Below are 20,535 nucleotides of genomic sequence, written 5' to 3'. Positions count from 1 at the left end.
TTCCTGGACTTGGGTGGCTATTTCCTTTCCCATGTTAGGGAAGTTTTCGACTATAATCTCTTCAGATATTTTCTCGGGTCCTTTCCCTCTCTCTTCTCCTTCTGGGACCCCTATAATGCAAATGTTGTTGCGTTTAATGTTGTCCCAGAGGTCTCTTAGGCTGTCTTCATTTCTTTTCATTCTTTTTTCTTTATTCTGTTCTGCAGCAGTGAATTCCATCATTCTGTCTTCCAGGTCACTTATCCGTTCTTCTGCCTCAGTTATTCTGCTATTGATTCCTTCTAGTATAGTTTTCATTTCTGTTATTATATTGTTCATCTTTGTTTTTTTGTTCTTTAATTCTTCTAGGTCTTTGGTAGACATTTCTTGCATCTTCTCGATCTTTGCCTCCATTCTTATTCCGAGGTCCTGTATCATCTTCACTATCATTATTCTGAATTCTTTTTCTGGAAGGTTTCCTACCTCTACTTCATTTAGTTGTTTTTCTGGGGTTTTATCTTGGTCCTTCGTCTGGTACATAGCCCTCTGCCTTTTCATCTTGTCTATCTTTCTGTGAATGTGGTTTTTGTTCCACAGGCTGCAGGATTGTAGTTCTTCTTGCTTCTGCTGTCTGCCCTCTGGTGGATGAGGCTATCTATGAGGCTTGTGCAAGTTTCTTAATGGGAGGGACTGGTGGTGGATAGAGCTGGCTGTTGCTTTGGTGGGCAGAGCTCAGTGAAACTTTAATCCGCTCCTCTGCTGATGGGTGGGGCTGGGTTCCCTCCCTGTTGTTGTTTGGCCTGAGGTGACCCAACACTGGAGGTTACCTGGGTTCTTTGGTGGGGCTAATGGCGGACTCTGGGAGGGCTCACGCCAAGGAATACTTCCCAGAACTTCTGCTACCAGTGTCCTTGTCCTCATGCTGAGACAGAGCCACCCCCACCTGTGCAGGAGACCCTCCAACACTAGCAGGTAGGTCTGGTTCAGTCTCCTATGGGGTCACTGCTCCTACCCCTGTGTCCTGATGCGCACACTACTTTGTGTGTGCCCTCCAAGAGTGGAGTCTCTGTTTCCCCCAGTCCTGTCGAAGTCCTACAGTCAAATCCTGCTAGCCTTCAAAGTCTAATTCTCTAGGAATGCCTCCTCCCGTTTCCAGACCCCCAGGTTCGGAAGCCTGACATGAGGCTCAGAACCTTCACTCCATTGGGTGGACTTTTGTGGTATATGTGTTCTCCAGTTTGTGAGTCACCCACCAGCAGTTATGGGATTTGATTTTATTGTGATTGCGCCCCTCCTACCGTCTCACTGTGGCTTCTCCTTTGTCTTTGGATGTGGGGTTTCTTTTTTGGTGAGTTCTAGTGTCTTCCTGTCGATGATTGTTCAGCAGTTAGTTGTGATTCTGGTGTTCTTGCAAGAGGGCGTGAGGGCTCGTCCTTCTACTCCGCCATCTTGAACCAATCTCGAATATACTTTTTATTAATTGAAGTATAGTTGATTTACAGTATCAACTATAGTTGATTAGCTTGTTAGTTGGTTTCAGGTGTACAGCACAGTGGTACAGTCACACACATAGACACGCACACACACATACACACACGTATATATTCCTTTTCAGATTCTTTTTCGTTATAGGTTATTATAAAACATTGAGCTTAGCTCCCTGTGCTATACAGTAGGTCCTTGTTGGTTATCTATTTTCTACATAGTAGTGTGTATATGTTAATCCCAAGCTCCTAATTTATCCCTTCCGCCACCCCCCTTTCCCTTTTGGTAACTATAATTTTGTTTTCTGTGTCTGTGAGTTTCTTTCTGTTTTGTAACTAAGTTCATTTGTATCATTTTTTTTACATCAATATAGGTTTAAGTTTTCTGGTTGGGTAATATAAATTGAATTAGAGCTGACTTCCTTTTTAGGGGAGATCGAAAATATGGGGAAGGGTAGAGTACAATGAAGAGAAGTACTTGGATAACTATGCATGGTTGTCCTTTGGAATCTGATAGTGGTGGGATTTTTTTCCCCCCAGGAGTATGTTTTGGAGAAGTACTTGTAGTAGAAAACATGGGTGAGAAAAGCCTGAAAAAGTGATTTTCCTGAGAGATTTTTGAGATTCTGGGTGTGGGCAGTATTGTTTTAGGGCCAGAAGAATCTTTTCAAAATTCAGCTCTAGTTATGTCATCTCCTAATTGAAAACTTCATTGCTATTTTTTTTAACTTTATTTTTTTAAATTTAGATTTATTTATTTATTTATTTATTTTAATTTTGGCTGCATTGGGTCCTCGTTGCTGCCCACGGGCTTTGTTTTAGTTGTGGCGAGGGGGGGCTACTCTTCATTGCGGTGCGTGGGCTTCTCATTGCAATGGCTTCTCTTGTTGCAGAGCCCAGGCTCTACGCGCGTGGACTTCAGTAGTTGTGGCTCGTGGGCTTCAGTAGTTGTGGCTCACGGGCTCTAGAGTGCAGGCTCAGTAGTTGTGGCACATGGGTTTAGTTGCTCCGCGGCATGTGGGATCTTCCCGAACCAGGGCTCGAACCCATGTCCCCTGCATTGGCAGGCAGATTCTTAACCACTGCGCCGCCAGGGAAGCCCGAAAACCTCATTGCTTTTTTTTTTTTTTTTAATTAATTTATTAATTTATTAATGGCTGTGTTGGGTCTTTGTTTCTGTGCAAGGGCTTTCTCTAGTTGCAGCAAGTGGGGGCCACTCCTCATCGCGGTGCACGGGCCTCTCACTATCGCGGCCTCTCCCGTTGCGGAGCACAGGCTCCAGACGCGCAGACTCAGTAATTGTGGCTTACGGGCCCAGTCGCTCCGTGGCATGTGGGATCTTCCCCGACCAGGGCTCGAACCCGTGTCCCCTGCATTGGCAGGCAGATTCTCAACCACTGCGCCACCTCATTGCTTTTTGATAGATAAAATTCCTCAACCAACGTATGGCCCTACGTGATCTTGTCACTTTGTACCAAGAATGTTTTGCTTTCTCTCCTCCAGCCCCAGTGGTCTTATTTCTTATTCCTCTGCCTCAGATATTCTTCATTCTCCTCTTTGCCTCTCTACCTTTTAGCTCTTGTCTGCTCTTCAGATCCCAGCTCAAGCAACACTTCTGAAAATTCTCTCCCCAACTCTGGCTCAAATCCCTTATTTTAAGCTCTCTATACACTATATGCTTCTCCTTCATAGCTCTTGTCATGGTAGAAGTTTTTTTGTTTGTTTGTTTCTTTAAAAATATTTATTTATTTATTTATTTTTGGCTGTGTTGGGTCTTCGTTTCTGTGCGACGGCTTTCTCCAGTTGCGGCAAGTGGGGGCCACTCTTCATCGCGGTGCGCGGGCCTCTCACTATCGCGGCCTCTCTTGTTGCGGAGCACAGGCTCCAGCCGCGCAGGCTCAGCAGTTGTGGCTCACGGGCCTAGTTGCTCCGCGGCAACGTGGGATCTTCCCAGACCAGGGCACGAACCCGTGTCCCCTGAATTGGCAGGCAGATTCTCAACCTCTGTGCCACCAGGGAAGCCCAATGGTAGAAGTTTTATATTAATTTGTTGCTTATTTGATACATGTCTCTCTAACTAGAGTATAAGCACAATTGAGGACAGGAACTGTGTTTGTTTTTACTTACATTATCCCAGGACCTAGTGTGGTTCTTGGTGCATAATAGACCCTCAATAAATATTGTTGAATGTGTGTGAATGAGCGCATAAGTGAATGAAGTCATAGTTTCTGCTCTCAAGGAAGTCCCAGTCCAGTGGGAAGATAGCAGCTGCAATCCAAAATGAGAAGTATGTTCTAGTAGAAATATCAGTACAGGTTTTCAAAGGGGGAGGTACTGATTAATGAAATCCCAAAGCCTAGAAACCATCACTTTAGGTCCTGAGGAATTTTGAAGGAGAGAGAGAGAGAGAGAGAGAGAGAGAGAAAGCAATACGATCAGATACATACTTTGGAGAATTTTCTCTGGCCGCAGTGTGGAAGATGGATTGTACCAGACTAAGCCAAGAGGCAGGGGTATACATAAGAGATTATTTCAATAGTCCTGCTGAGACTTGAGGGCCTGAATTTAGTTGGGAGCATTAGGGAAGAAAGAATAGATAAGAAGTGAAAGGTATGTGTTAAAATGGCAGAATCTATCAGAGTTAATGTCAGGTTTGATATGGGTGAAGGAGAGAATTTTGGTGACTGGGTGATGCCATTAATCAGAGTTGGGACTATAGGAAGTGGAACTATTTTGGGATAAAGGGATTGAGTTATATTGGGAGCATGTGATTCTGTAAAGTACCATAGTATTGTAGCTTTTTTTTTTTTTTTTTTTTTTAATGCCTAAAGCTGTTAGGACTTGTTGAAATACTGTCTCTCCCTTGCTTCTGAATACCACATTTTTCTGGTTTTTCTCCTACCTTACTGGGCACTACTCAGTTTTCAATGCTGACTACCTCCATCCGACTTCCAAATGCTGCTGAATCCCAGGAATTTGTCCTGGGTTCTTTTGGTTCTCTGCTCTACTTTTTCTCTCAGTGATTTCATCCAGTCTTATTTCTTTAAATACCTTTTGTACACTGATGGCCTCTCTACAGCTTCCCTCTTGAAGTCTCCAGAGTAATATACCTAACTGCTTACTGGACATTCCTACCTAAATGTCTAAGACACATCTGAAATATAATGAGTCCAACAGTAAAACTATTGATTCTCTTTCTTCCTAAATCTGTTTTTCCCAATCTTTCTCATGATGGTAAAATAAATCTGCTCAGCTGCTCTAGTGAAAAAAACTAGGAGTCAAGGCATCTGTGTCTAAGGTATGGATGAGTTTAATACCTTTAGCTACATCTCAGAGGCTAAATGTCCCCAGAGTTATTGCACAGAAAAGACATCATTAGAAAGCCCTTCTTGGGCTTCCCTGGTGGTGCAGTGGTTAGGAATCCGCCTGCCAATGCAGGGGACACGGTTCGAGCTCTGGTCCAGGAAGATCCCACCTGCCGCCTAGTAACTAAGCCTGTGTGCCACAACTGCTGAGCCTGCACTCTAGAGCCCGCAAGCCACAACTACTGAGCCCGCGTGCCACGACTACTGAAGCCCGCGCCCCTAGAGGCCATGCTCCACAAGAGAAGCCACTGCAATGAGAAGCCCGCGAACCGCAACGAAGAGTAACCCCCGCTCGCCACAACTATGAAAGCCCGCGTGCAGCAACGAAGACCCAACACAGCCAAAAATAAATAAATAAAATAAATAAATTTTTAAAAAAAGAAAGAAAGCCCTCTTTACATTCAGATTAAAGAGGAATTTTCTCATCTTTTCTTGCATCTGCATAGTTTCATTTAATCTTAGAGTTAAATTTTTGATCAAATCAAAGTTGGAGTTTTCTTTATGTATGATGTACGAAATGAACTTAATTTTATTGCAGTGTTGTTTGTAATTGCAAAATATTGGAAATTACATGTAATGTTCGAATGTAGGAGATTGATTGAACAAACTGTGGTGCACTCACACATACAGACAGACACCTGGGTATCAACCTTGACTTCTTTCCTTCCCATCTCCCCTTGTCCTCACATTTATCAAGTGCTGTTGCTTCTCCCTACAACCCCATCTCACCATCCCCTTTCTACTACTCCTGCCCAAGTCACCATCATTTCTTGCCTAGTCTCCCTAGTACCATTCTTGACCCCTTTAAATAATTCTCTACACAGCTGCTAATGTGTTTTCTTTTTAAACCTAAGTCAGAGCATGTCACAAACCTATTTTAAAAACTCCAGTGGGTTCTTATAAAAATATGAAAATCTAAACTCTTGACCTTGACCTGCTTATCTGGCCAGCTTTTCCGCTTTGTCCCTACTTCTCTCCCCCTTGCTCACGAGCTCTGCCACAGCTCTTTTCTGCCTCAGAGCCTTTGCTGCTCCAGCCTTTGCCCGCAAGACTCTTCTCCATGGCTCTTTCTTTCTATTGTTCGAGTCTTAGTTCAAAGTCCTCTTTAAAGCGGTGTTCTCTGGCCTCACAGCTTAATGTTTTATCTCCCATCCTTCCCCTAGTCACTCTATACATTTCCTTGTTTTAATTTCTGCATAATGTTTATCAGTATGAGAAGAATTCCCTCTCTTACTTCCTCCCTCCCTCCCTCCCTCCCTCTCACTCTCCATTCCTCCTTTCTTTGTCCTCCTTCATTTATTTATGTTTCTTACCCTCCAGATTGTAGGCTTCATCAGAGAAGGAATTTTATCCTTTTTGTTAACTTCTATATCCCCAGCGTCTGGAACTGTCCTACAGTACTGGCACATCATGTGCATACTCTGTGACTATGAATATACCCGGTTATCTATTTAAGCTATGTATCTATAGATCTATGATACTGAATGAGATGATCAAGTTACTTTTCATAATAATGCAATCATTAAACACTGTGTTAACAGTGCTCAAATATATACTATTTGAAAAGGAACAGATATTTTCCCCAAAGAATGGGGAAGGAAAAAAATAATAACACATGCTTCATGTTGCTGTTTTACGCAACTTTGTTTTTCTTTTTAGGCAGATTGGAGTAAGAGTGGTGGGTGGGTAAAGTCCTAGAAAGCAACAGGAGTAGCAAGAAAGAGATGGAGTTACAGACTAAATAAATGAAGAAAAAATAATGAGATGGGTGTAGTTTTGCAAAAATTAAATCAGTACAAATCACATGCCAGTACTCAACTTGATTTTCTTGACTAATGGAAGGGAAAAGAAGTATGAATGAGTCGAAAGCAAGAGGGTAATTTAGAAAAATTATATTTGATTTTAGAATTCAGCCAGAGGAACATGAACCACAGATGTTCATCACCCTTCCCAGGACCGAGTTCATTTTCAGCAGCCCAGGTGGGATGACCAGAAATGAAGTGAGTAGAACAAGGCTACCCTGGTATTGCCCTGCTCAGTCTCTACAGCCTTCTTTAAACATTCTGCTCCATATTTTAAATTAAAAGAGCTTCTCGTAAAAGTAAATCATATACTGGAACTTTTCTGCAGAATAAGTAAGTTCTCATTCATATGGGAACTATGTTCCCATAGTTTTGCCTTTCTATCTATTTCCTATCTTCCAAACCTAAACATGCCTTATCCATCCTTATAGACTCAGCCCAAGTTCCAGCTTCTGTGAAGATCTGCCCAAAGTTTGAATCCAAATGAATTTTTCTTACTGAAACTTCTGTGACACGCATGTTTTATTGCTTAGTTATTATTCCATGAACATGTATTTTGCCTCCTTAATTGGGCTATAAGCTCCTAGATGTTATGGAATATGTATATCATTTATTTTTTTGGAGCCTAAAGCACTCCCAGCCCACTTCTGGTCTAATGGAAGGTGTTAAAAGTGAATAAAAACAGTTTATTTGGGCCCTATTAACATATATTTGCTCAAAGTAGACCCTACCTGAACCCTCTGGGATGAATCTGTTATTTTTTCCATATAAATCATTAATGACATTTTGCTTTTTATTTCTGACATTAATTTAAAAGGCACTGGGAAAATTATTTTTGATTTGCAAATGAAATAATGTACTGCTTTTCAGAATAAAAGCACGAGTCATTTTTGTTATGAACAATTTAGGATATATATTCTATTTCTAGATAAAAGTGTTCAAAATAGGATTTTAGTGATACATATGTGATACATATTTAAAAACAAAAATAAAATATCTTCTTGAAATTTGCCTTTGTGGTAAATTCAGTCATTCAAATTGTTTTCTCTCAAGACCCAAAAATTTTAGAGCATTGCCAGCTTTGAGTTTATCCTGAAAAAGAAAAGATTTTATTTTAAAGCATTATTTAATGGTTGTTTTAAAGTACTTATTAAGTGTCTTCATCAGGTTTTTAAAAACTCAGTTCCCCAATGTGAGAGAAAAATATTAGCAGGTTAAACAATGAATCTCTTGACCCATGTTTCACCACACTGTTTTTCAAATTATATTCATATATTTGTATTGAACAGTCTTTTAAAAGCAAAAATATAAATGTTGTGTGGTATATTTATGCTTTTATTATTTATTTTCCCTACTTCTCAAATATGTTGACAATCATGGACAAAAAATGGATTTTTTTGAATTTTGAAACATGTAAATAATGTGTATTTATGTTATAAGTAATATATAAAATGTATATTTGTTTTATGCTTATTTTTATAATAACAGTTCCTGGTGAAAGATGTCTACAAATGCTTTTTATATAAAATAATAGAATGATAAGTTTAAATATATTAGAAACAGAATTACGATATGACCCAACAATTCTACTCCTAGTTATATAGCCAAAAGAATTAAAAACAGGGACTCAGATACTTGTATGCGAATGTTCATAGCAGCCAAAAGATGGAAACAACCTAAGCATACATCAGCAGATGAATAGATTTTTAAATGTGGTATATACATAAATGGAATATTCAGGCCCCAAAAGGAATGAAGTTCTTTTTTTTCTTCCAGTTTTACTGAGATATAATTGATATAGAACACTGTATAAGTTTAAGGTGTACAACATAATGATTTGACTTATGTACATCATGAAATGATTACCACAATAAGTTTAGTGGACATCCATCATCTCGTATAGATACATTAAAGAAATAGAAAAAAATATTTTTTTCCTTGGGATGAGAACTCTTAGGATTTAGTCTCTTAAAACTTTCATATATAACATATAGCAGCATTAATTATATTTATCATGTTGTACATTACAACCCTAGTACTTATTTATCTTGTAACTGGAAGTTTGTACCTTTTAACTGCCTTCAGTTCCCCCTTTGTCCTCTATTTGAAATCTAAGTTTGAAACTTGGTTGTGGGAGGAGGGGAGGAGAATTACAACAGGGAAAACCCTCTTGGGAAAATGACTTTCTTTTTACAGGACCCTCCAGTGAGTTTTAGGTCTGTAAGATAAGAGAGTTGGAAAGAGTGCCCAGAAGTCATCTAGCCACCTACCACCTTCTCGGTATATGTGTTGTCCTTTCACATGGCCCTGAATAAAAAGTAAGCTCTTTTGGAGCAAGAAAAGTGATACAGATGAAGAGTCTCAGAAAATTGTACAAGTATGTACATTTATAAATTTCACATGAGAAAAAGACGCCCAAGTTTTTTTTCACTTTCTCCCCAGCTATAGATTAGATCATCTCCACAGAAAGAACTCTTGTGATTTGAGGGGTAATTTTGTGATACCCTAATTGATATATATCCCGTTTGCAAAAGGCAGGTATGTAACTGAGGGTGGAAGGAAACATGTATGGTGTCGTGTAATATCCGTACCATTAGTGTGTATCTATATATCATGACCACTTCATGGTTCTCACACAGCCTTGCAGAGTGGGTAATTTGAGGCAGGGACCTCTTACTCAGGGTTCTTCCCAGATTCACACTTGGGCCATCCTCCTCTAAAGGAAGATTCAGAAGTGACTGTTGCTGCTGTGAGAAACTATTTGCTTTTTAAAATAGGTTGGGTGGGGCTTCCCTGGTGGTGCAGTGGTTAAGAATCCGCCTGCCAATGCAGGGGACACGGGTTTGAGCCCTGGTCCAGGAAGATCCCACATGCCGCGGAGCAACTAAGACTGTGTGCCACAACTACTGAGCCCGCGTGCCACAACTACTGAAGCCCGTGTGCCTAGAGCCCATGCTCCGCAACAAGAAAAACCACTGCAATGAGAAGCCCGTGTACCACAACAAAGAGTAGCCCCTGCTTACCACAACTAGAGAAAGCCCGCATGCAGCAACGAAGACCCAAAGCAGCCAAAAATAAATAAATAAATTTATTAAAAAAAAAATAGGTTGGGGGGCTTCCCTGGTGGCGCAGTGGCTGGGAATCTGCCTGCCGGTGCAGGAGATGTGGGTTTGAGCCCTGGTCTGGGGGGATCCCACATGCTGCGGAGCAACTAAGCCCATGTACCACAACTACTGAGCCTGTGCTCTAGAGCCCACGAGCCACAACTACTGAGCTCGTGCGCCACAACTACTGAGCCTGTGCCCTAGAGCCCACGAGCCACAACAAGGGAAGCCACCGCAATGAGAAGCCCGCACACCGCAACGAAGAGGAGCCCCCGCTCGCCGCCACTAGAGAAAGCCGGCACGCAGCAACGAAGACCCAACGCAGCCAAATAAAAATAAATAAATAAATAAAAAATAATAATAAAATAGGTTGGTACTGAGTATCCTTTGAAGGAGATACATTTTGATGTGTTGGATGGAAACCTGATCCTGGAGTCCGGAGATTTGGGGTTGGGTCCATGTGCTGTAATCCAGCAGTTATATCCCTTTTGGCAAATCACTCAGCCCCCAAGTCTCGTTTTTCTCCTCTGCATCTACATGGTGGAATGCATTTGCCTGACTATCTCCCAGGCTGGTTGTGCTCATCAAATGGATTTATTTATTTCATTTAAAATTTTTTAATGAAATTTTACCTTCATGTGGCTCAAAATTCAAAAGGTATAAAAACGTACATTTCCTTTCACTAGTGCTACCCAACCACTACTTTTTCTTTCCAGAGTTATCAGTTTCTTGTCCTTCTTCCAGAAATATTTTATGCATATATATGCAGATACTTATATGCAGGTTTATAATTTTTTTCACAAATGGATAGTATACCATACACAAATGGAAGTATACTATATGCAGTTTTTGCACCTTGCTTAACTTAATATATCTTAGAAATTGATTCTTAATATTTTTTATGGCTGTATAGAATCCATTGTATGGATATGTTATTATTTATTTATTCCCCTGTAGATTGTTTTTAGTTTTATTACAAACAATGTTATAATGAGTAACCTTATACAGAATGTCATGAATTTGTGACAATATAAAATTTTTATTCAAGATTTTCTGAAAACTTGAAAGTGATAAGCACATAAAAGTAAATAACAAAAGGCATGTAATAATAATTATTATTATTCCATTAAAGTCTTTATCAGGATACTTGGGGTAATCTGGTTTCAGTATAATTTTGGTTAATGTTATAGAAAGTTTTTCATTTCTCAACCTTTGATATAAAAAGTAAAAAAAACAGTATTGCTTACTACTTTAATAAGTATATATTTAACAATTCAAGACTTTTAGTGCCTTAAGGTGGGTAAGTGCCAAAGGAGAAACTTCCTGTTTAAAGCAGTCTTAGGTCTCCCAGTCAATAACTTGCAACTAGTATATGTCAAAATGGACCCTTGGGACTTCCCTGGTGGTCCAGTGGTAACGAATCCGCCTTACAATGCAGGGGACGCAGGTTCGATCCCTGGTCAAGGAACTAAGATCCCACATGCCGTGGGGCAATTAAGCCCACGCACCGCAACTACTGAGCTCGCGCGCCTCAACTAGAGAGCCTGCGTGCCGCAAACTACAGAGCCCACATGCTCTGGAACCTTCGCGCCACAACTGCAGAGCCCACACGCCCTGGAGCCTGCACGCCACAACTAGAGAAAAGCCCTGTACACCACAAGGAAGAGCTCGTGTGCCGCAACGAAAAATCCCGTATGCCTCAATGAAGATCCTTAGTGCCACAACTAAGACCCTATGCAGCCAAAAATAAATAAAACAAATAATAAATAAATCTAAAAAAAAGAAAAAGGACCCTTGTTGACATCTGTTCATGTACTTCAAGCCTACTGAGAAGATGTGATGAGCTAATATATCCTTAAAAATTAAAGCAGAGAATTAGAGTTGAAGAGAAATTTTGGATTCTAGTTTAGAAGAAAGCCAAGACTTATGCAAAAAGATTATGACTAAAACTTTTTTAAGATTTGTTAAGAATGTATATATCCCCATGTTTTCATTTTTGGCCATCCCTGTCCCCTGGTAGTGATTGGCAGTGAAGTCTTAGGAAGAACTTGTTTTGTTGGGGGTGGGTGTGGAATGGGAAGGGGATGGCAAAAGAGGAAATCTGGGGACACTGAGTCTCATTTTAACCTCATTTTCGTTCAGGAGCCTTGGGGACAGAATGGCAGTGGCAGCATTAAGGCACATTTAGCCACTCTAAAAGTCAAATGCTAAAAGAAAAAAAAAAAATCCAGTTACTTGAGGGTTCTAGATCCTTGAGTTCTGTTAATCAAGACTTTAGTCTCAATATCCAAATAACTAGAATCATTACAACTTTTGAGATTGGTAGATTTGTAACAGAAACATTAAAGGAAAAATTTAGACATTTCTCTTATTCATCTAACATGCAAATCTAAATATATTATTATAATGTGCTTCTTTACAGTTTTCTTTCTTGGCTTTATGAATTTAGTTGTACTAGATTGACTTTCAGCGTTTTAACTTTCCTTTGCCCTTTAATAGGTCAGCTGTTTCTGGAGATCAAGTAACAGTTCTAGGAATATTAAATGTAACGATTTCTCTGTTCTTTGCTATCACATAGCAAAGTGCTCTGAAACCAAACACAATTAGAGCAGGAAAATTCAGGAAGATCATGAAGTAAAAGGCACCTACCTTTGTTTCTGCATCAAATTCTTCCATGGATTCTATCAGTTTCCCAGGTTCCAGCTCACCTAGTGGAAAGGGGTAATCGGTTCCCAAAATGACTTTATCCTGAAAAAAGAAAAAAACACTTTTATCTCTAATTTTGTAGAACATCAAAGAACCTCTTGTAAACTTAATTATATTTACATATTACAAGCACTCCTATGGTAAGATAACAAATTTCTTCCTGATTAATAGAAACAAACTGATCTAAAATTTTTAAGATTTAATGGCTTCAAAACTTATTGACATTTTCTCCAGCAGGTGCCGCTATTAGGTCTCTTAAAGCTGCAAATCAACCCCCATCCAACCTTATTTTTTTTAAGTAACTGAAATGCAGAATACTGAAATATAAGAAGCAGGTGTTTATTTAATAAAACATGCTGATGTCTTCAGATGAAATTAAGGATTCTATATTTCTTAAAATGATGCCTTGCAGTTGACCCGCACAATTTTTGAAAATATACTGGAGTTTAAAAGGAAAACATAAAAAACAAACAACTGGATGAAAAGAAAAACAAACAAACAAAAACCAACCAACCCCCCCAAACAATTACCATCTCTATAAACTAGATTGTTGTTTGCTTTTTAATGATGTAGCTTTGAATTTCTATTTGACACTTTGTACAATAAAGCACACAGGCTTGTCTGTCTACAAATAAGTAAAGCACTATGTCAAGCAATGTGCTAAAATCTAGATTGCTCTGGTCAACAAAACAGAAATGGGGATAGAGAAAGATCAAGATGGCAGAGTCGGAAGATCCTGAGCTCACCTCCTGTCACACCTAAATTACAACTACTTACAGGCCAACTATCTCTGAGAATGACCTGATGGCTAGCAGAAAAGATTTTTTCCATAACTAAAGATATAAAGAAAGAACCACAACTTGACAGGTAGGGCGGTGGAGACATGGACTGTCAAGACCCACATTCCTGGCATGGTGACCCATAAGCAGGAGGAAAATCACAACTGTGGTCCTCCCTGAGGATCAAGGGGTCCAAGTCCCACACTGAGTTCACCAGCCTGGTGGTCCTGCACTGGGAAGACAAGCACCCAAAATATCTGGCTTTGAAAACCAGTGGGTGTTATGTTTAGGAGAGCTAGAGGCTGGAAACTGAGACTCCATCCTTAAAGGGCAGGTGCAAAAACTCGCTCCAAGTTCCAGTGCAGAAGCAGCCAAAAAAAAACAACTTTGTATGATGACAGATGGTTACTAGACTTATTGTGGTGATTCATTTGTAATGTATAGAAATGTATCGAATCACTATGCTGTATACCTGAAATGAATATAACATTGTAAATCAACTATAAATTTTTTAAAGTACAATGAATAAGAATATGATAGGGCTTCCCTGGTGGTGCAGTGATTGAGAATCTGCCTGCTAATGCAGGGGACACGGGTTCGAGCCCTGGTCTGGGAAGATCCCACATGCCGCGGAGCAACTGGGCCCGTGAGCCACAACTACTGAGCCTGTGCATCTGGAGCCTGTGCTCCGCAACAAGAGAGGCCACGATAGGGAGAGGCCCGTGCACCGCGATGAAGAGTGGCCCCCGCTTGCCGCAACTAGAGAAAGCCCTCACAGAAATGAAGACCCAACACAGCCAAAAATAAATAAATTTAAAAAAGAATATGATATATTTTTGTAATGGAATAGTATACAGTGATAAATGAACAAATTTTGGGGAAAAAATAGAAATGTTTCCTCTCCTTAGGAAACTCATAATCTAGTAAGAGAGACATTAAATCAATAATCAATAATAAATCCATCTATCAAAATAAGAAGAACATATTTTCAACCAGAAATTTTACTTCTAGAAAGTATCCCACCCATATGCATGTAACGGAAATACATCAAGGAAGTTAATTACAACACTATTGTAGCAGCAAAAGACTATCAAACTAAATTATAGCATATCCAAAAATAAAAAGGAATGAAGGATACTTGCATATGCTGTAATGAAATAATCACCAAGTTATATTGTAAAGAGGAATGATCTTGTACAGCAGAAACTAAAACAACATTGTAAATCAACTGTACTCCAATAAAAAAATTGATTAATAAGAAAAAAAGACATGATCTTGTAATTGAGAAAATACAATGTAATAACTGTCATATGGAATTTACTAAAGTTAATTCAAATAGCATATGATTTCACTTATATGTGGAATCTAAAAAAACGGTACAAATGAACCTATTTACAAAACAGAAATTGAGTCACAGATGTAGAAAACAAACTTATGGTTATCAAGGGGGAAAGAGGGGGAAGGGATAAACTGGGAGATTGGGATTGACATATACATACTACTATATATAAAATAATAAGAGCCTACTGTATAGCACAGGGAACTCTATTCAATACTCTGTAATGGCCTATATGGGAATAGAATCTAAAAAGAATGGATATATGTATATGTATAACTGACGCACTTTGCGGTACAGCAGAAACTAACACGACATTGTAAATCAACTATACTTCAATAAAAAGATTAATTAATTAAAAAAAGAGGAATGATCTTGAAGTTATATCGTGAAGAGGGGAAAACAAAGTCTAGGACAGTGTATCTGCTATGCTCATACTTCTGTTTCTACTAAGGGACCTATAGACACACAAATATATGTTTGTATGTATAAAGTCTATTTCACGAATGGTAGCCAAGAAACAAGTAACATTAGTTGTCTCCACAAATGAAGACTAGGATTCAGGGGTGTAGGAGATACCCCCTCTTCTTTTTTTGAGATACAATTCACATACAATAAAATTCACCCTTTAAAAGTGTACAGTTCAGTGGGTTTTCATATATTCATGAATTTGTGTAATCATTCCCACTATCTAATTCCAGAACATTTTTATCACCCCAAAGTAAACCCCGTACTCATTAGCAGGCACTCCTTGTTACCTCCTTCCAGCCCCTGGAAAACACTAATTTACCTTCTGTGCCTATGGAATTGCCTCTTCTGACATTTCATATGAATGGAATCAAACAGTATGTTGCCTTCTTTTCTCTTAGTATATTGTTTTCAAGGTTTATCCATGTTGTAGCCTGAATCAGTACTTCATTCCTTTCTGGGCCAAATAATATTCCATTGTATAGATATACCACATTGTTGTTTATCCATTCATCAGATGATGGACATGTGGGTTGTTTCTACTTTCTGGGTATTATGATATTGTTTCTCTGAACAATTGTGTACAGAGCAGTTTTTGTATGAACACGTTTTCACTTCTCCTGGGTATATACCTAGGAGTGGAGTTGCTGGATCATATGGTAAGTCCATGTTTAACATTTTGAGAAACTCTTTTTCACAGTGGCTGCAGCATTCTACATTCCCAACAGCCATGTATGAGGGTCCCAATTTCTCCAAATCCTCACCAGCACTTGTCATTATCCATCTTTTTGATGATGGCTATCATGGTGGGTGCAAAGTGGTATCTCACTGTGATTTTGATTTGCATTTCTGTAATGACTAATTACATTGAACATCTTTCCATGTGCTTATTGGCCATTTGTATGTCTTTGGAGAAATATCTACTTACATCCTTTGTGTCTATTCAAGCCCATGTGTTTCCTTTTTATTGTTGAGTTGTAAGAGTTCTTTATATTTTCTGAATACTAGAGACTTATCAGATGTATGATTTACAACTATTTTCTTCATTCTGTGGGCTCTCTTTTCACTTCATTGGTTGTATCTTTTGAAGCACAAATTTTTAAATTTTGATGACTTTAATCTATTTTCTTTAGTTGCTTGTGGTTTTGGGTGTCATAGTCAAGAAATTATTGCCTAAAAGGTCACGAAGATTTACAACTATGTTTTCTTCTAAGAGTTTGTAGTTTAAGCTTTTCCCTTTAGATCTTTGGTCCATTTTGAGTTTTGTGTATTTTGAGTGTAAAGAAGAGATCCAACTTTATTATTATTATTTTTCTGTATGTGGGTATTCAGTTATCCCACTATAATACATTGAAGAGACTATTCTTTCTTCATTGAATTGTATTGGTACCTTTGTTCAAAATAAGTTATCTTTATGTCTGTCCTTAAGCCACTACCACACAGTTTTGATTACTGTATGTATCTGTGTAGAAAATTTTGAAATTGGGACTGTGAGTCCTCCAATTTTGTTCTTCTTTTTCAAAATCATTTTGGCCATTCTGGGTCCCTTGCATTTCCATATGAATTTTAGGATCAGCTTGTCAATTCCTGCAGAAACAAAAAACAAACAAGAAAACCCTGGATTTTTGATAGGGATTGCATTGAATCTGTAGATCAATGTGAGAAGTATTGCCGTTTAACAATATTAAATTTTCCAACCAATGAACATGGGATGTCTTTTATTTATTTAGGTCTTCTTTAATTTTCTTCAACAATGTTTTGTAATTTAGTGTCCAAATCTTGCACTTCTTTAGTTGAATTTACTCCTAAGTGTTTTATTCTTCTTGATGCCATTGTAAATGGAATTGTCTCCTCAATTTCATTTATGGATTATTCAATGCTAGTATATAGAAATACAGGTAATTTTTGTATATTTATCTTGTATGTGTTGTATATATTTTGTATATTTATCCTACAACCTTACTGAATCTGTTTATTAGCCCTGATGGCTTATTTGTGGATTCTCTAGGATTTTGTGTATACAAGGTCATGTCACCTGCAGATAATTTTGCTTCTTCCTTTCCAGTTTTTATGCCTTTTATTTATTTTTCTTGCTTAATTTCCCTTGCACAAATTGCACAATCTCCAGTGCAATGCTGAATATAAGTGGTAAGAGCAGAACCTTTCAATCTTTTACCATTAGGCATGATATTAGTTGTGGGTTTTTCATAGATGTTCTTTATCAGGTTGAGGAAGTTCCTTTATACTCGTTTTTGAGTGTTTTCATCATGAAAGACTATCAGTTTGTCGAGTGCTTTTCCTGCATTTATTGAGATGATCATGTAGTTTTTGTCCTTTATTAATATGGTGTATTGACTGATTTTTGTGTGTTGAAACAATCTTGCATCTGTGGGATAAATCTCAATTGATCATGGTGTATAATTCTTATTATGTGTTGCTAGATTCAGTTTAATAAATATTGTTGAGGAAATTCACATCTATATTCATAAGGGATATTGGTCTGTAGTTTTCTTGTGATTTCTTTTTCTGGTTTTGGAGTATGCTGGCCTCATAGAATAAATTAGGAAGTGTTGCTTTCTTTTGTACTTTTTTTGAAGAGTTTGTGAAGGATTGGTTGTAATTCTTTTTTAAAAATTTGATACAATTCAGCAGTAAAGCCATCTAGTCCTGGGCTTTTCTTTGTGGAAGTTTTAAAATCAGTGATTCAATCTCTTTACCTATTATAGGTTTATTCAGATTTTCTATTTCTTCTTGAGTCAGTTGCTGTAGTCTTTCTAGGAATTTCTTCATTTCATTTAGGTTATCAGATTTGTTAGCACACAGTTGCTCATATTTTTTCTTATAATTCTTTTTATTTCTGTCAGGTGTCTAGTAATACCCTCCTCTTTCATTTGTAATTTTAACAATTGAATCTTCTCTCTTTATTTCTTGGTCAGTCTAGCTAAAGGTTTGCTAATTTTGTTGATCTTCTCAAAGACCCAAGTTTTGATTTTATTGATTTTCTTATTGTTTTCTATTCTCTATTTCTTTTATATCTGCTTTAGTATCTGCTATTTCCTTTCTTATGCTTGTTTTGGGTTTAGCTTACTCTTCTTTTTCTAGTTTCTTAAGGTGGACATATAGGCTATTGATTTGAGATCTTTCTTCTTTTTCAATATAGGCACTTTAGAGCTATAAATTTCCTACTAAGCACTGCTTTAGCTGCATTTCATGAGTTTTGGAATGTTTTGTTTTATATTATATTTGTATTAAATATTTTCTAATTTCCCTTGTGATTTCTTCTCTGTTTAGTGTCATTTCATTTCAGTCTGAAGGACATCCTCTAGCATTTCTTGTATGGCAAGTCTACTAGCATTGAATTCTCTTGGCTTTTGTTTATTTGAGAATATCTTCATTTCTCCTCGTTCTTGGAGGATAGTTTTGCTGGATATAGAGTTTTTGTTGTATAGGTTTTTGTGTGTGCATGAGCTTTAAGTATGTCTTCTACTGCCTACTGGCCTCCATAGTTTTTGCTGAGGGCTAAGGCTAGAGCCATAGGGAACATCAACACTGGGGGTGGAGTGCTTGCAGGAATGCAAGACAGAGGGAGAATGTCCACAGGCAGAGAGAGCCAGTGAGGCAGAGAAGGAGAGACAGAAAAAAAGTGGTATTAGAAAAAAAATGCAATGAGAGATATTTGAAGGAGAAAGTGTTTAATAAGTAATGCTTTAGAAGAGGATGAAAAAGATAAGGACTGAAGAGTCTCTGTTGGATTTGGCAGCCTTATTAAGTGCACTTTCAGTGGAGTGATGGAGAGAAAAACAGATGCACAGGATGAAAAAGTAGATGAATGGTGAAAAAATGTTAAGTGTTGACTACACATATCTCTTAGCTTGGGTTTCTCTCGTCTTTGATTATCACTCTATTTGTGCCGCTTGGGCAGTCTCATCCATAAACAAAGATCTAGCTCCTAAGCCTCAAGTCCTGGGTATATGGCTGCCTGCTGGACACTTCCACTTGGCTGCCTTACAGGCAATTAAAACGCAACATGTTATCTAATGTTGAAGTCCTCATCTTCATATTTATGCAACATCATGTTCATTCTCATTCTCTTGTTCTCACTTTTGCATTCTCTTACTCTCCTCCCTCACCCCCTCACATCCCATCCACTTGCTCTCTGGATATCTTATTTTACTCCTGTTTGTTCCCTGGAAGCTGACCTGTGTGTACTGTACAACAGGCTCCCTTGACCTCAGGTTTCTAGTTGGGTTTAACTAATGGGCAACATAGGCAGGAGATTAGAGAATGGAGGAAAGTGTTTATGCCCCAGATCCCTCCCTTTGGAGTCATCAACTTGGCTCCACCTAAAAATCTTGGCTCCTGTTAGCAGACCCTTTTCACAGAGCCGTCTCTGTCTTTTGGCCCGGAATGGTAATGGAGCTTTCCATACCTTTGTAAATAATCCATTTATTAATTTTTTTCTCTAGTTTTCTCAATTCAGGTATGCCATCTTATTTTCTGCTGGAATCCTGAATGAGTCACACTGTGTTCCAGTTATACCAAAATCTTTAGTTTTCTCACTTTACTAGGTTTATCCTCTGGTTGGAATGTCCTATCCAGCCCCAAACTCCTATTTTTAATTGATTAATTGATTAATTAATGTGGTGGACAACTTTTTATTTTGACAGGATTTCAAATGATTAGACAGATAGAAATGTTGCAGGCTAATTCAGGGATCTTCCATATAACCTTTACCCAGATTCACCAATTGTTTATATTTTGCCCCTTTTCTTTATTATTTTCTCTGTATAGATATTTGTGTATCTGTACAGAAACACACATTTTTCTGAACTGTATGCAAGTTGGAGACATTATGGACCCTTACTCCTAAATAAATTAGAGTTTATTCCTAAGAAAAAAGACATTTTCTTATATAACCATAGTACAGTTCTTAAAATCAGAAAATTTATAAGTTGATATATATATAATAACATTATATCAATGTTATTATATGTATATATATATATATATATATATACACACACATATATATATAGTATCACCAGTCCATGCTCAAACTTTGTCAGTTATCCCAACAGTGTGCTTCATAGCTAGCTATTTTTTCCTGGTCCAAGATCCAGTTGTCATGTCTCTGAAGTTCCCCTTAATTTGGAACAGGTAATCTTTTTTTTTTTTTTTTTTTTTTTTGGTCACTCTTGACTTGGATATTTTTGAAGAAGACTACAATCCAGTTATTTTACAGAATGTCCCTCTATTCTATTTTATAGAATTTTATAGAATGTCAGTTTGTGTTTTTTTTATCTTTCCTCATGATTACATACAAATTATGCATTTGGGGTAGAAATTTTACAGAAGTGATGTTGTGTCTTTTTCACTGCATCGTATCAGGGGTACATGTTACCAGTTTGTCCCAGTATTGGTGATGTTTGATCATTTAGTTAAGTTGGGACCCACCAGATTTCCTTCCTATAAAGACTGTTTTTTCCTTCATGATTAATAAGTAATTTGTGGG

At 38.1% G+C, this 20,535-nt stretch overlaps 1 protein-coding gene and 1 long non-coding RNA gene across 7 annotated transcripts in view; one reads left to right on the top strand and one right to left on the bottom strand.

The window, feature by feature from the left end:
* The window catches only part of LOC133097555 (uncharacterized), a 130,712-nt gene that overhangs the window by 13,521 nt on the left and 96,656 nt on the right, over window positions 1–20,535 (top strand). The window contains exon 2 of the long non-coding RNA XR_009702027.1: window positions 6,735–6,828. This is a non-coding gene — a long non-coding RNA (uncharacterized LOC133097555). The remainder of the gene's footprint in view (window positions 1–6,734; window positions 6,829–20,535) is intronic.
* The window catches only part of ACMSD (aminocarboxymuconate semialdehyde decarboxylase), an 87,603-nt gene that overhangs the window by 12,438 nt on the left and 54,630 nt on the right, over window positions 1–20,535 (bottom strand). For 4 of the 6 annotated variants that reach the window (XM_061199429.1, XM_061199437.1, XM_061199462.1 and 1 more), the window contains 2 exons: window positions 12,384–12,482; window positions 7,643–7,722 (listed from right to left, as the gene is read on the bottom strand). In XM_061199429.1, the coding sequence (XP_061055412.1) occupies window positions 7,660–7,722; window positions 12,384–12,482 (162 nt within the window). In that variant the 3' untranslated portion in view covers window positions 7,643–7,659. Of the gene's footprint in view, window positions 1–7,642; window positions 7,723–12,383; window positions 12,483–20,535 lie in introns of those variants that run through there. The other 2 variants (XM_061199455.1, XM_061199445.1) reach the window with 1 other exon arrangement.

Source organism: Eubalaena glacialis, chromosome 1, assembly GCF_028564815.1.
Source record: "Eubalaena glacialis isolate mEubGla1 chromosome 1, mEubGla1.1.hap2.+ XY, whole genome shotgun sequence".
Taxonomy (NCBI): domain Eukaryota; kingdom Metazoa; phylum Chordata; class Mammalia; order Artiodactyla; family Balaenidae; genus Eubalaena; species Eubalaena glacialis.
The sequence above is the reverse complement of the archived record's forward strand: the minus strand, read 5'-3'. Positions and strand labels throughout refer to the sequence as shown.